Source organism: Dermacentor variabilis, unplaced genomic scaffold (assembly GCF_050947875.1).
Source record: "Dermacentor variabilis isolate Ectoservices unplaced genomic scaffold, ASM5094787v1 scaffold_13, whole genome shotgun sequence".
Taxonomy (NCBI): domain Eukaryota; kingdom Metazoa; phylum Arthropoda; class Arachnida; order Ixodida; family Ixodidae; genus Dermacentor; species Dermacentor variabilis.
Window position 1 is genome coordinate 33,343,279 of NW_027460291.1, and position 14,748 is coordinate 33,358,026.

Here is a 14,748-nt window from a genome sequence, read left to right on the forward strand (position 1 = left end):
CAAACAAACATGAATACCTTTGTCACGGTTTCTTCATACAAAGCAGGCTTTTCAAATAATCTCCTAATACTATGCTGATTGCATTTATACTATGAAAATCTCATTTCATTTGGAACAAGAATGCTTGGATTTGTCTACACAGCAACAATGAAACAGCTAAAGAGTGCTGGATTGTACTTTTACATGAGGCTGATAAGTACACTTGCCACTGAAGAATCACTTTGGTCCCTGTAAGTGGGATGTGTTGGACATTACAACAGAACAAAACAAAATGACAAAAACAAGAAAGTTAAACTAGCATGCCACAGATTAAAGAAGTGTCAACACATTAGATTACAGATTAAATTGCATATCAGTGTGGTAAGGTACCACTATACATGCACATGCACCCCCAAAATGGGAAATTCTACCACAATGCTACTAGGAGGAGTGATTATAACTTTCCCTATTTTGAGTATACACACACACAATATTAAGTTACACATACATAGTTTGCATGCGACGTCACATTTGTCGTCTGTCCTGACCACCTGCCGTTGCTAGGTACCTTGCTTGCCTCACTTGTATTGAGCTCTCTATTCACTTCATCGCATGTTTATGGTCCTAAGAGATGCGACAAGTTAGAAGCCCCGTATTTTGCCCTTCGTCGTACATGGACCAGCTTTTGGGGCCAATGATGTGGGCTTGCTATAAATAAAAAACGGCCGTGGCTTAGCTTGGTTAAGCCTGGTGATTGCGAAGCAATAGTGTACACACAGGAGTGTACACTATCCCTGTTCAGACAATTATCCCTGTTCACAGGAGTGAGATGTATCATTATCGTAGCGCCCCTGGTGAGAGGAGCGAGAGTTAGGCCGTTGTTGGTGGCTACCGCCTCGCCTCGCGACGGCGTGAGATGGGGCCCCGTTTTTACACAGCTGGTGTGACGTCACTCTAGTTCACGTGGTGTGACGTCACGCAGCGAGGTCACGCTAAAGGTCAATGGTGCCTACCACCGCCTCGCCACGGAACGGGCTGAAGTGCGACCTAAAGTAGTATTGCTTCGCAATAAAAAAGGTCAAAAGGTGCGACGGTGTGGACCCACACAAACGTTACATTGGTGTGGATGAGACGTCAGATTCCAAGGTGCTGCCAATCACAACACATGCGAATATGATTATAATTCCCTGCTGATGCCTGCAATTTACGTCACTCTGCAAGAAATGAATGTCTACAAATTGCTCCATGTACAAAATTATTTTGGGTGAGGAAAATATCAGCAAAGTGCCTACCGGCATGTTACCACTGTCCTCGGCGAAATCAATGAAAGCAAGGCACTTTGCATGTAGCCGTGAAAACTTTCTTGTCCCATTATTCTGTGAGTTACTCCATTCACAGATGGCCCTGCTTGTCACACAGGTTCAACTATGCGTGCATGGTTTTTCTTTTGTATGTGTGTGGAACAAAAGCTGCATGGTGAAACACAAGACAGGTGTTCGCTGCTATTCTGAGTTTGGTTGTCTAGTTGACAGGTACTCCCAGTCCATAAAGTGAACATTTTATTCGGTGAAGCAGAAGCACCCCCAATACATTTAAAGACGTGGCGATCTTCCGTGCTTACCGTGTGTTTGGGCCACAGTGTTAAATAGATTGAGAACAACTACAGCAGCTGTACATGAGCCATTTGATCTCCAAATAAACTGTTGTGTAACACATTAATGTGTTCAGTCAAGCAAAAAATTGGGCACACTGGCTATGATTTGCCGTCAGGGGCAATGCAAGGGCTCAGGGCGGCGAAAACCAGATAACAAACACAGTGCTTGTACCATACTTCTTTTTTTGTCCAATCCCGTGTATCGCTCCCGACTATGAATCCATTGCTTAAATCTAGAAAGGAATCAAACATACTCTTGAAATGATTATGGGCTAGCCACAGGCACTGACTTTTTTTTTTCCGACGGCACGCTGCTCTGTTATTACTTTTGGTGAATGGTGCAGACCCGGTTCTACGTAGTTTGGCTCCTTGGCAGTGTTACTTCTTGTGTAGCAACCAAAAATTGTGCAGATCAGCACGATCTCGATGCAAGCAGGAGTCTTGGATCAATAACAATGCAGCAGCAGTACAGCTCACTATAGCAGCGCGTGCAGCCAGGTACCTAACAATAGCGGACACACTCACAGAATGGACCGGAAGTGACGCGTGTGCAAACGATGTATATTTGCTTACCAGCTGGCATCATAAATGTGAACAGCATACCTATATGATGCATATTAGTTTGTTCTAAAGCAAACTTTTTTCCATGAATAAACTTAACAAAAACTGGCCTGTAAATCAGAATATAGTACAAAAGTACAATTCTGCGAGCCATAGTTGGCAAAAACAGTGTCTCAGTACGTATACCATAACATCTCAATTCATCGGTACCCCTTTCCCAGCAAACTTAAAGGGGCCGTGAACCACTTTTCATTCAAGTGGAGAAATGCATCTGAAGGTAAATTAGACGATTCCAGAAATACTTTGCCGCAAAATGTTCTCCAATGCATTTAGCAGAAACAGTTATTGCCAATCAAACATACCATTCGCGCTGCTTCGAATACTTCAATGGTTTGCCCTGCGAAGGCTATGGTGGAGCGCCCACAACGTTCTGCCTACTGAATGTCACTGACACGCGCAGTTCGATTTTCGCATAAATGCCACAATATCCAATTTTGGCACCTACGATGCACTAAACGTGCCAAACGTGGTTGTCTTCAGCGAGCCACAGTGCACTTAGCCAGTGGACTCGTCTTGGCAGCCCGTAGCAGCTGCGGTATCTACCCTACATGGCCGACTGCAGCTACATGCAACTGCAGCATTTGCTTTGTAGACGACAGGGCTAGAGTGTGTGCTCATACTCATATGCTCCAGTCTGGATGTGCTACGTGGTGTGGACTGGCTTTGTCCTGCACCAGCTTGCCCAATGGATAGCAGCCACATCCAACTTGTGTATTTTGGAGCACTATCAATAGCTCACTATGAAGCGAAGTCTGCAGAGGCGTCTAACCAGGAGTGGCCAGGAGTGAGTGTGCTGGCAAGTGTGCTTGTGGTCTGACGTTAAGTGTCGCATGGTTCAATGGAAGAGAGAGTAGTCTAGAGGAATTCGAAATCCCACAGGTAACGCCGGAAGAAGTAAAGAAGGCTTTGGGAGCTATGCAAAGAGGGAAGGCAGCTGGGGAGGATCAGGTAACAGCAGATTTGTTGAAGGATGGTGGGCAGATTGTTCGAGAAACTGGCCACCCTGTACACGCAATGCCTCATGACTTCGAGCGTACCGGAATCTTGGAAGAATGCTAACATAATCCACATCCATAAGAAAGGGGACTCTAAAGACTTGAAAAATTATAGACCGATCAGCTTACGGTCCGTTGCCTACAAAGTATTTACTAAGGTAATTGCAAATAGAATCAGAAACACCTTAGACTTCCGTCAACCAAAGGACCAGGCAGGATTCCGCAAAGGCTACTCAACAATAGACCATATTCACACTATCAATCAGGTGATAGAAAAATGTGCGGAATATAACCAACCTTTATATATAGCTTTCATTGATTACGAGAAAGCGTTTGATTCAGTCGAAACCTCAGCTGTCACGGAGTCATTGTGGAATCAGGGTGTAGACGAACCGTATGTAAAAATACTGAAAGATATCTATAGCGGCTCCACAGCCACCGTAGTCCTCCATAAAGAAAGCAACAAAATCCCAATAAAGAAAGGCGTGAGGCAGGGAAATACGATCTCTCCTATGCTATTCACGGCGTGTTTACAGGAGGTATTCAGAGACCTGGATTGGGGAGAATTGGGGATAAGAGTTAATGGAGAATACCTTAGTAACTTGCGATTCGCTGATGATATTGCCTTGCTTAGTAACTCAGGGGACCAACTGCAATGCATGCTCACTGACCTGAAGAGGCAAAGCCGAAGGGTGGGTCTAAAAATTAATCTGCAGAAAACTAAAGTAATGTCTAACAGTCTCGGAAGAGAACAGCAGTTTACGATAGGTAGTGAGGCACTGGAAGTGGTAAGGGAATACATCTACTTAGGACAGGTAGTGACTGCGGATCCGGATCATTAGACTGAAATAATCAGAAGAATAAGAATGGGCTGGGGTGCATTTGGCAGGCATTCTCAAATCATGAACAGCAGCTTGCCATTATACCTCAAGAGAAAAGTTTATAACTCCCCCCCCCCCCCCCAGCTGTGCCTTACCAGTACTCACGTACGGGGCATAAACCTGGAGGCTTACGAAAAGGGTTCTACTTAAATTGAGGACGACGCAACGAGCTATGGAAAGAAGAATGATAGGTGTAAGGTTAAGGGATAAGAAAAGAGCAGATTGGGTGAGGGAACAAACGCGAGTTAATGATATCTTAGTTGAAATCAAGAAAAAGAAATGGGGCATGGGCAGGACATGTATTGAGGAGGGAAGATAACCGATGGTCATTAAGAGTTACAGAATGGATTCCAAGGGAAGGGAAGCGTAGCAGAGGGCGGCAGAAAGTTAGGTGGGCGGATGAGATTAAGAAGTTTGCAGGGACAACATGGCCACAATTAGTACATGACTGGGGTAGTTGGAGAAGTATGGGAGAGGCCTTTGCCATGCAGTGGGCGTAACCAGGCTGATGATGATGATGATGGTTCAAGGCTAGTTGAGTGTTCAAAACTAATCGAAATTAGCTAGACCTGACGGCTACAACACCGATAAGCAGGGTGGCCAAAGTTTAATCCATACGCAGGCGGCTGCAGCTGAGCATGAGCAGACAATAGTCAGCTTCTTCTGGAAGTACGTAAATATTATCGAAATTTGAAAGCAGATTTTAGTTAACTTCAGCCTGTTTATTAAACTGCATCAATAAATATACACAGTAACCGTAGGAAGAAGAACACTGATCCAAACACCCTTCTTGATTGACAACAGCTATTCGCCAATAGCAGCGGCTCGTGGGAATCTTTTATACTATGAAACAAGGCGTTCAGAAAAGAGTGAGGCGCAGGCTTCTGTTGAAAAGAGAACATTTGAGAGAAAGATGACTTTGCGCTCCACTCTACGCACCGCACACAACTGCAAAATTTGGCCGAGATGTTCACAGCAGTGTATGCTATGAGTGGACTGTGTTTTTTCACCAAGCCCGTCACGTGGTTCAGGGCCCCTTTAGTTCATTAATAAAAGCAGAGAAAGGTCATGCCCTGGTGAAAAAGCAGACAAAGTTCCCCAGCCAAGGTGAGAAACTACTAAGAACAACCAATAATTGGTATGGCTTGTAATGGTTGCCAATAGGCAACACCAGAATTCACTACTTCAGCTGGCAACACTGTCCAAATAAACAAAGATAGCTACGACATCCAGGGTCACGCAGCTCTTTTGCTTATTGCTGTGCTCACGTTCCTCGCTTGTGGCATCGAATCAAGGTGTTTCATCGAAGCCGAAAGGGTCCTTGCTGCTAATTACCTTATTTTGATCGGTCTCTAGGATTTCAGCGACGAAACTGCAGAAATAGCCGCGCAGTGTATGCAAACTTCCGGCCTACCTAGTGAGCCAAATAAACTTTTTAAAGACAAAGATCCTTTCAACTGAGCTGGAGGTTAAAAAAGGAATGTGTTTGTGCACAGCAGGCCTCTTCAAAAGGTACAAGCCTTGTTTGCAGCGTTGCTCCACTGATACAGGTACGATACTGGACTGTTTTTGACCTTCATAGGCAACTCTGCACTGCGACTCGTGTTGCAGATATCACATATCATAAGAAGCCAACAAACACTGACACCAAGGACAACAAAGGGGAAGTTACTTGTGCTTAATAAATTAAATAAAGAAACAATAGATTAATAGAAATGAAAGTGGATGAAAAAACAATTTGCCACAGGTGGGGAACGATCCCACAACCTTTGCATTTTGTGTGCGATGCTCTACAAATTGAGCTATTGCGGTGCCGTTTTCCCATCCACTTTCTTGGGTATTTATGTGTCCTAGTAGAACCCTGGGAGTGTCAGCCAGCGTCACCACTCACAGACCTTGGCGGCGGACGTGGAACATCCTTTCTGCCATAGGCGTCATGAGAATGTGATCTTTTGGGGGTGAAGGCAACCGGTCAATAAACCCACACATGCTACTTGAAGGCATCAATGTTGCCGGATTCGAGACCTTCGTTATGTAATAAACGAGAAGAAAGGGGGTTAACCGAAGGACCCGATTTTTATTAGTCCTATCATAAGAAGCCAACAAACACTGACACCGAGGTTGTGGGATCGGTTGTGGGATCGGTTGTGACACAGGTGGTGGGATCATTCCCCACCTGCGGCAAGTTGTTTTTTCATCCACTTTCATTTCCACTAATTTATAGTTTCTTTATTTCATTTGTTAAGCACAAGTAATTTCCCCTATATTGTCCTCAGTGTCAGTGTTTGTTGGCTTCTGATTATATGACTAATAAAAATCGGGCCCCTCGGTTAACCCCCTTTTTTCTCAGATATCACACAGCCTCTCACAGCATATAGGCAGTAATGTCTGCTGTGCTTTCAGAAGTCAAATACAGATATTCTGCACTGAGGCTAAAAACTGTAATGTTACCTGGTCAGTGTGTCTTGGGATATAAATAAATGTGAGTTTTGTTTGCGAGTTGGGGTGCAAGTTTCTCGTTATAGTTAGCTGATCTGTGTGATAAGGTCTTCTGCGCCCGATGCTGGTGCTTGTTCGTGATCACAGTACGTGGTGTGGTGTCTGAGGTAGGGCCCGGGCTCGGGAACACAGAAGAACCTGCCACCCGTAGGGATTCTCAAACTTCGGTGAAACGTAAGAAGTGAATAACAATTAACCAATAGGACCAGGTTGAGTTACCTCCAACAAGTTCCCAAAATTTAGTTTTGAGCAAAGTCACTTCTATTAATGTTAATGCCTGACTTGGAAACAAAATCAACCAGTTGTAATGGAATTTGGCTGTGTGCACAGCGTCAGAAAACCAACTAGTGGCACTGTGCCCTGATCGAATGCTCCAAAGTAGGAACGCGTGCTGCTTGCAGTTGCTTCTAAATTTCTTGCAAGCAAATAAACTGACAACTCACCACATTGAATGAGAAAACAGCATCTTCTGCTTACACCGCTAAACTGAAGCATGCTATGAAAACGATATGTTGCCTTGCGGCATAACATGTGTCATGATCAACTTCAGACCTTTTGAGCTAGTTATCGATTCTGCTACCGGTGCCTGCAGAAAAAAGTACAACAGCGAGAATATTCCTGCTGCTTAAAGCATTAGTCACACTAATGCAGGGGAAGAGAACTTTAACTAAAGAAACTAAATAACGCTTAAGCATACATATCTACAATATACTGAAGCACCTGCCTAAACAAAGTAAACTTCGCGATTTGAAACATCACCAAGATATTTCAAATATATAAAAAGAAAGTGATGGTCTATATGCCGCAAAGAAAGAAAGACATCCAGAGTGAAGTGTTTCGATACTGGTATAGTACGAGTCACCTTTTTCCAATGCGCAACTTTATTATCTAAGCCACTCACCGATGCACGTCGGCTGCTACTTTCAGGAAACAATGAAATGATACACTGATGCATTTCCATTGCAATGACACGTATAATGGTACACAACAAAAGTCTTTTGACATCTGTCTTTTTTCTTTTTTGGGTTTGTACGCTGAGGCAACATGATGATTTGAGAACTGAGAGGCATTCAGCATATGCCGTGATAGGAGACCCTCTTTTGCTTCAAGCCTGAATCAGGATTGGCCGGTTCTTGGCACAGCCGCTAAGTGGCAAGCAATTACTTCGGAGTCGCGAATAGTGTTAGTATGTGCAGGGCATGAAAACATGTGCTTTTATGAAGAATAGTCACATGTAAATTAAAAATTCAGCCTATGCTGTTCCTAACGTAGGCAGGCTAGCTGTGGCAACATATGGTGTACAGGCTTTTTCCTGGGGTTATCTATCAGTGGGTTTTGTAAAATTGCAATTCTATTTAAAAAAAGAAAGAGGGGTGGGTGATGACTTGAGATATTGCAGTAAATAATCTGCTTTCTGGATGTTATTCCCACAGCGGTTAACAGCATTCATCAATTGCTCACTACAACTCCTCATGATGCTGAGCCTGTCAGCATGGCCTAGCTATGGCTGGCCCCTTGTGGTGGCGATATAAAAGACAAGTGCAGCTAGGGAATCTAATAGGTGGGCGAATTGAGATGCATGCATGTCGCATGGCTCTTCTTCATTTTTATTTTAGAGCGCAGCTCTTTGGCGTCCGTTCCTGGGTTTCGCGTCGTCGTCGGCGTTGTCGTCGGCCTCGTAACCAGCTCCGCCCCCCTTTCATCCCCCCAGCGCTAGCAGCGACCGACTGATACCGCTGGATGCCGCTGACGCTGCTAGAGAGTCAAGATAACGTGACTGCATAGAACACCGTCGCCGCCATGCAGAAAGAGGAGGAAAGGGTCCCCCCCCCCCTGTTCTTGTGTGGCGGATAGGGTGCTCTTCAGTTGCCGACGCGCCGGTTATTTCACGTAGGCCCCGGCACGTCGACGAATACGTGACCACCTTCCCACGGCTAGACCTGGTTCTTAGCGCTGCGGAAGCGAGGGTATCATATTGTTTGTGTCGGCATCGGCGGCGTTGTCCCTGAAACCAACTCCGCAGCTGGGGTTGACTCACTATCGGCGTCAGCGGCATCAGTCAGTCGCTGCTATCTCTTCCCTCCTCCCTTTATCGTGTTGTCCGCTTGCTGCGCGCGCTTCTGCCCCCATCGTTTGCCGCTGGGTGTACACGCCGCCCCCCTTCCCCCTCTTCCTGCGAGTCTCCGGTTGTCAAAGCGCCGGCTCGAACTTAATTCCTTTCTTCGCTCCTCCTCCAATGCAACCCCTGTGCGGTGGCAATCAGAGAGCCAGATCGGTGGCGGCGGATCTGTATATGTGCACCGCCCGAGCCGAAATTGCCGCTGCCGTTCGCCCTGTGCGGTGGCAATCAGAGAGCCAGATCGGTGGCGGCGGATCTGTATATGTGCACCGCCCGAGCTGAAATTGCCGCTGCCGTTCGCCACTGCGAAATTATCTGCCAGTTCTTTCTGAGCCATGAGCGAGACGACCGATGGAAGTCCTCCGTCTGCTGCTGCTGCTGCTAAACGAGCTGCCAGAGCAGAGGCCCAGCGCCGTCGCCGTCAGAATCCAGAGGTGCGTGCCGCCGAAGCAGAAGCTTACCTAGTGGAGTCTTTGTTAAAGGAATACGTGTGAAAAATAAAAAAAAGATTCTGTGATAGCGCATACATGTGTCGCTCGATTTCTTTGCCTCAATCTATCGAAAAGGTGAAACAGCTTATTTGCTGCGCTCAAATTTCGCATTAGGAAGTAACGTAATCGTCGGTAATTTTTTTTTCCTGGCTCTGCTAAGCTGCCGCTAATGTGAAAACTCGACTTGCATGAGAAGCTTAACCTGAGGAATTCTAGTAGGCGCAATTTGTCCAAAAAATTGGACCATGTTTGCCCATGACTTGTACAAGTCACAGTGAATAGAACGAATTTTCACACACAAGACAAAGGGTGCACATTGCAATCAAAAGAGCTGCGTTTTTCTTGTTTCTGGATATGACAATAGGGTGCATGTTACATTCAAGGGTGTGTTAGTATTGAGTAAATAGAGCTTTGAAACTGCAAGTCTGAAGAAATGAAGAAAAGCAAAGCACTAATGAAAGTGGGAAAGAAATGTCCTAGGACCATTGGTACTAGCACTCTCGATCCCGGATATGTATATAGAACTTGAAGGGGATTGCGAAATAGTTAGATCTAGTGATAATTCAAAATATAAGATATGCTTATCTGAAGCTTATCAGAGACAGATGCATGTCCCATGTCTCAGACAGATTCCCGAGATCATAAAAGGCGGGAGCTTGCCGATTTGCTTCTTTAAGGCTATGTCAAATACAGAAAAGTTGACTATTTTTTGCTCACAAACACTGCAAGTCGCTTGCGCTGCAGAATAGTCTTTGATATACGGAACGCAAAACTAACCCTAAAAGCCCGTATCGCCCAGACATGAGACCGCAGTGCACCTCATGTGCATCGAAGTGCTTGTTGTGTGTCTTTATGCAAGACAAGGTAGAAATGAATGCATTGCGGGAGCAAACTAGCCTGCAGGAATATGCATCATGGTGCCATCATCGCAATTGCATGTGAACATGCCAGGTTGCGTGTTCGTTACAATATTAACAATATGCCATTTAAACGGCAGATTGTCATTAGTGGGCAACGAGCCAGGTGACCTGCTGTGCCGGGTTTCAGAACCGACTTCCTGCTACGAACAGCCGTCCTCGCTTCCCGACCCCCTAAAAAGTTTGTGTCTCTTCTTGTGCACCATACAGCACTCAGATGCCTTGTGGCCGGTACGTCCCTTTGTTCTTGGCCCTTCCCCTCCCACCTTTGCATCGTTGACTGCCGAAACTACACATACGCCGTTAGTTTCAAAAGTGGCTTAAGTCCAGCTTGCAGAACACTGAGTCCATTCCCACTCACGCGTAACCGCGCGAGCTCGAATAAAATGCATTCAGCACGGACCTGTGAATTGCACAGCCGATGAGTTTCGCCTGCCACACCCGCAATGGTCTTTTTGCGAAGTGCGGATGTGGCGTGCGGTGGTGTTGTTAAATTCAAACTTTAATGTAAAGATCCATCCAAGTGGAGGTTGGGGTTGAATTCGTTTTGGCAGCTCGTGGAAAGCCCTTGTCTACAAAACAAACCTCATGGCGCAGCATCTCCAATTCGGCACCCCACGCTCAATGCCACTCAGTGAAAAAAGAAAAGAGCATCATCCATACTTTCTTGTGGAACGCATATCAGACCGGGATACCTTTTGTATTCTTGGGGCAATGTGGTGATCTGCTCTTGCCAATAATGAATGGCCGCAGTTTGCACAAGCCATGGTTCCACATGTGTAGCAAGCTAAACTGAGAGAGTCCTGGGCTGATCTTTACACCATAGCATTTACTGTCCTTACGATTCAATCTCATTTGACAGCAACTATCGAACAGTGCCGTTTTCAATCTGTCGGCAATAAATATTTCTGACTACACCAAAGATGACCACGCCTCCATTATGAGAAGCACACTTGCAGTGGAGCGGCGCAGCGTTCTACACCCACATCAAATGTGGCGGTCAACTGAAGTCCGATGTACGCGTAGTACATTGCTGTACTTTTTCATAGCATTTTCAAGGGCATTTTATGCCTGTTTGACAGACAATAATTATGTATAACGGAGTGTGACCTATTCGGAATCAACTTGACGTACAAAATCCATGCATCTTGGGGCATGCATAAAAAAGGCAGAGAATTCATTAAAGGCAGGTGAAGAGGTCAGCCTGATCTTTGTTTCAATTTGCCAGCAGCCAACAAAACACAGAAGAGGGATAAGGCAAGATAGGTAATTACATGACTATGCAAGCAACACGCTGCACTACCCATTTTTTTGTCAGGAGCCACTGTCAAAGCAACAGCCATGGCTTTCTAAGAGGAAATTGAACTGAATACACTGAAAACTGAAATCTTGACACCAAATTATAATAGGAAAACAATAATTCTAGAAATGTATATACTTATAAAGTAGAATAGCAGAATATGCTTCTCATGTAGGAAGGCAACCCTCAAACGTGAACAAGTTTGAAATGAAAAATATTCTAGTGTGAGACAGACGACTATGACTCACTGGATGGTGTCTTCACTATATATAGTTAGTTTGTCCTCTCAGAAAGCGCTACTAGGCAATCTAGAGGCTTTTGATACAGTCAGTAAGGTAAAGAAGATTCATAAATCGGGCCTCAAGATGTCTCAAAACGGCTATGCTGAGAACCCTTGTGATTTCATTTGTCCACCTGTTTGACAAGAGCATTGGTGCATCAAGTACAGTAAGTGCTGTGCACACAATACTCACCCATAAATATTAGAATAATTGTTGTCTCTGTCTTCGACAGCAGAATACTTTCATGCATGCAATAAATGTCAAACAGTGCCACGGTGACTGCAAAAACCCCCCAAGTTGTTTGTGTAGCTCTCCCTTACCTGCACATCTGGCTTCTGGTAGAGGTGCTGCTTGCCAAAGATTGTTCGATCGATAAACCCAGCTGCCCCGCCTGTGCAGTTTTCAAAGCTGCCGTTCTGGTGCAAGCCTCCAGGACCAAGGTAGCCCCTGGATAATGGCGAATAAATTGTTATAAAAGCCTCAGACATCTCCACTGCAATGGCACTGGCATGTCTTATAGCAGGAAAAAATAAAAATTCGCAGGAGGCCTTTGCTAGCTCCACACATACTAAGTAGCAATTCTTTTTACTCCAAACAGATGCACTTCAACACTTAAGTGACATAGCAAATTAGTAAACATGCTCAGCACATGCGCACTGCCTATGGTTGTATACACACATGTATTGAAAGCATGTTATTACGAACACCACATTAACTAACTTTTCAGATGAACAAACTTTTCATAAATCCCCTGCTGACTTCCCCCCCTTATAGTTTCAATGTAAAAGTATCTCAGTACTATGAACTTCAGAATACCAAACTTTTCATCATAACGATCATTATTCAATTACCCTGTGATGTTAACCAATGCCTCAATACTACAAACTAATATTCCGAAATCTGGGAATTTTTAGATTTCGGTGCATCCTTCATGGCAGCCGAAACAGTAGGCTAGCAGACAACAAGGTGCAGAAAGCAGATGTCAGGGTGCATGGGTTCGGAAAACCTGAGACAGTGCCTGAGAAAAAAAGAATGCAGGCGAGCGGAGGCGACGACGCATCGGGTTTTGCGGGCGCATGCTCCGCCCAGAAAAGTGTCGCCTAGCAACGGAGGCACGTTTCTTCCTTCTTTCACCTTTCTTTCTGCGCATGCCTCTTCCTTTTTATGCTTCTTTCTGTGGTCATACTAGCTACGCGTGCGTTGAAATGTAACCTCCATACTTGCGGGGATGCCACATGGTCGCACTTTGCACTTTCCAGACGTCATTTACGCATGCTTGCACTTTGACATAGTTCAGGTGTCCGCCATAAGCAACAGTTGCAGTGTCCACGGCAAGAAACGTGAAAAACAAACAAAAAGCAAGAAACATAGCGCTTTGGAGGAGACATGGGGCTACTTTTTTGTTGGTAGTTTTCTCAGTGTCAACGTCTGTTTTGCATGCGTCACTCTTATTATACGGTGCTTCGGTAGTGCATGGCGGCAGAATCTATGGAAAATAACAGCATTGTGCCGAGAGCCAACAGCGACATTTTCCTGGATAGCCCATATGGTAACAACTTATGAACTGATGGGTTGATGTGCAGAATGGTGAATTTTGGGGCTTTCACTATACTGATCATTCAGAATAACGAACAATTTACCATGGTCCCCTGAAGTTTGTTATATAGAGATTTCACTGTATGCACAGATTCAAATCTTGATTTAGCCCTTTAATGCCCCACGTATCGCACATGCTCAGCTGAGTTTGATGCCACAGAAATCTTATTCAGGCATGGGAATCTTAATGGATATAGTAGTGCTATGATACACTGGTGCGAGACCACATCCTGTGCCATGTTGGTCTCGGCAGAGTGCTAGGGCAGAGCTCCATCAAGTGCTACAGGTACTGACGTCTACGCCACATTGCAACTGCAAAGGCCATGTCACGTGCCATTTCAGAACGACTCCCAGCACATCTTGACGGTCAGACTACTTGTTTTCTTTGCAAGTATGAACTGAAACTTGGTAGTTTAGGCGCGGTTACCTGTGCAGCTTAGGGGTTTCTCATGTGTGTTTAATATTATGGTTTGCAGCATTCCTGCATCCCTCATACTTACTTGTTTCATGTATAAATGTTTTTCTGCCACATTTGCACTGTGCCATCTGTTTCTAGAGGGCTGAAATTTGTGACAGCCTTCTTTGACAACATCTAACAAAAAATGCCATTTTGTCCGCATTTAATATTTACAACGCCTCATCATATATTCGCTCTTGCTGGCTCCGAGAAGTGAGCATGGTCCCGTTAGGAGAAGCGCACTTGCAGTGCACTTGTAATGAATGATCAGATGTCACAAAGTAAATCTAAAATGTTTCTTGCCGATATCAGCATGTAACAAATATACATGCTTATAATGAACATAGAACATTGCTGTGGATGATCCAGGCACGCTCACATCGACAGCTTACTCACCGCACTTTTGTGCATTACAGGGCGCAGTCATTGACGCTGGCTGCTCTGAACACTTGTCGCGACTACCAGTGCCTGAGCTAATCACCAGGTCATTGCTGGAATCAGATCCCACCAAACTGGAGTCGAGGCAGGCTTGCTGCGCCACTACTGGTGCACAGAAGCCTTCGATGATGCACTGGGGAGCGTAAAAGCGTGCTTCACATTTCGATGGAGCCATTGCTGTGGACGATCCAGGCACACTCACACCAACAGCCTACCCACCGCACGTTTGTGCATTACAGGTGTGTAAAACAACTTCATTAACTAAATATTAGCTTCATGCCTGGGTCGTCCTCCAGCTGTGGGCGATGATGGATCTGATGTGGGGAGCACGAATACGGGCAAAAGGGTCTTAGAAAAAATGCCCACGAAGGTGAAAGAACTTGCTGCATTGTTTTTGAAGCTGAGTGCAAAGATTGACAACATGGATAAGAACCTAAACTGTGACCTTGGTTCCCTTAAGAAATCTGCAGATTTTATGAACGAAAGCTTTGAGGAATTCAAGAAAGCACTTGGTAATGTG

General features: G+C 45.1%; 1 protein-coding gene across 2 annotated transcripts in view; it reads right to left on the minus strand.

The window, feature by feature from the left end:
* The window catches only part of Hgsnat (Heparan-alpha-glucosaminide N-acetyltransferase), a 286,768-nt gene that overhangs the window by 80,664 nt on the left and 191,356 nt on the right, over nucleotides 1-14,748 (minus strand). For both annotated transcript variants that reach the window (XM_075677553.1, XM_075677554.1), the window contains exon 11: nucleotides 12,058-12,184. In XM_075677553.1, the coding sequence (XP_075533668.1) occupies nucleotides 12,058-12,184 (127 nt within the window). The remainder of the gene's footprint in view (nucleotides 1-12,057; nucleotides 12,185-14,748) is intronic.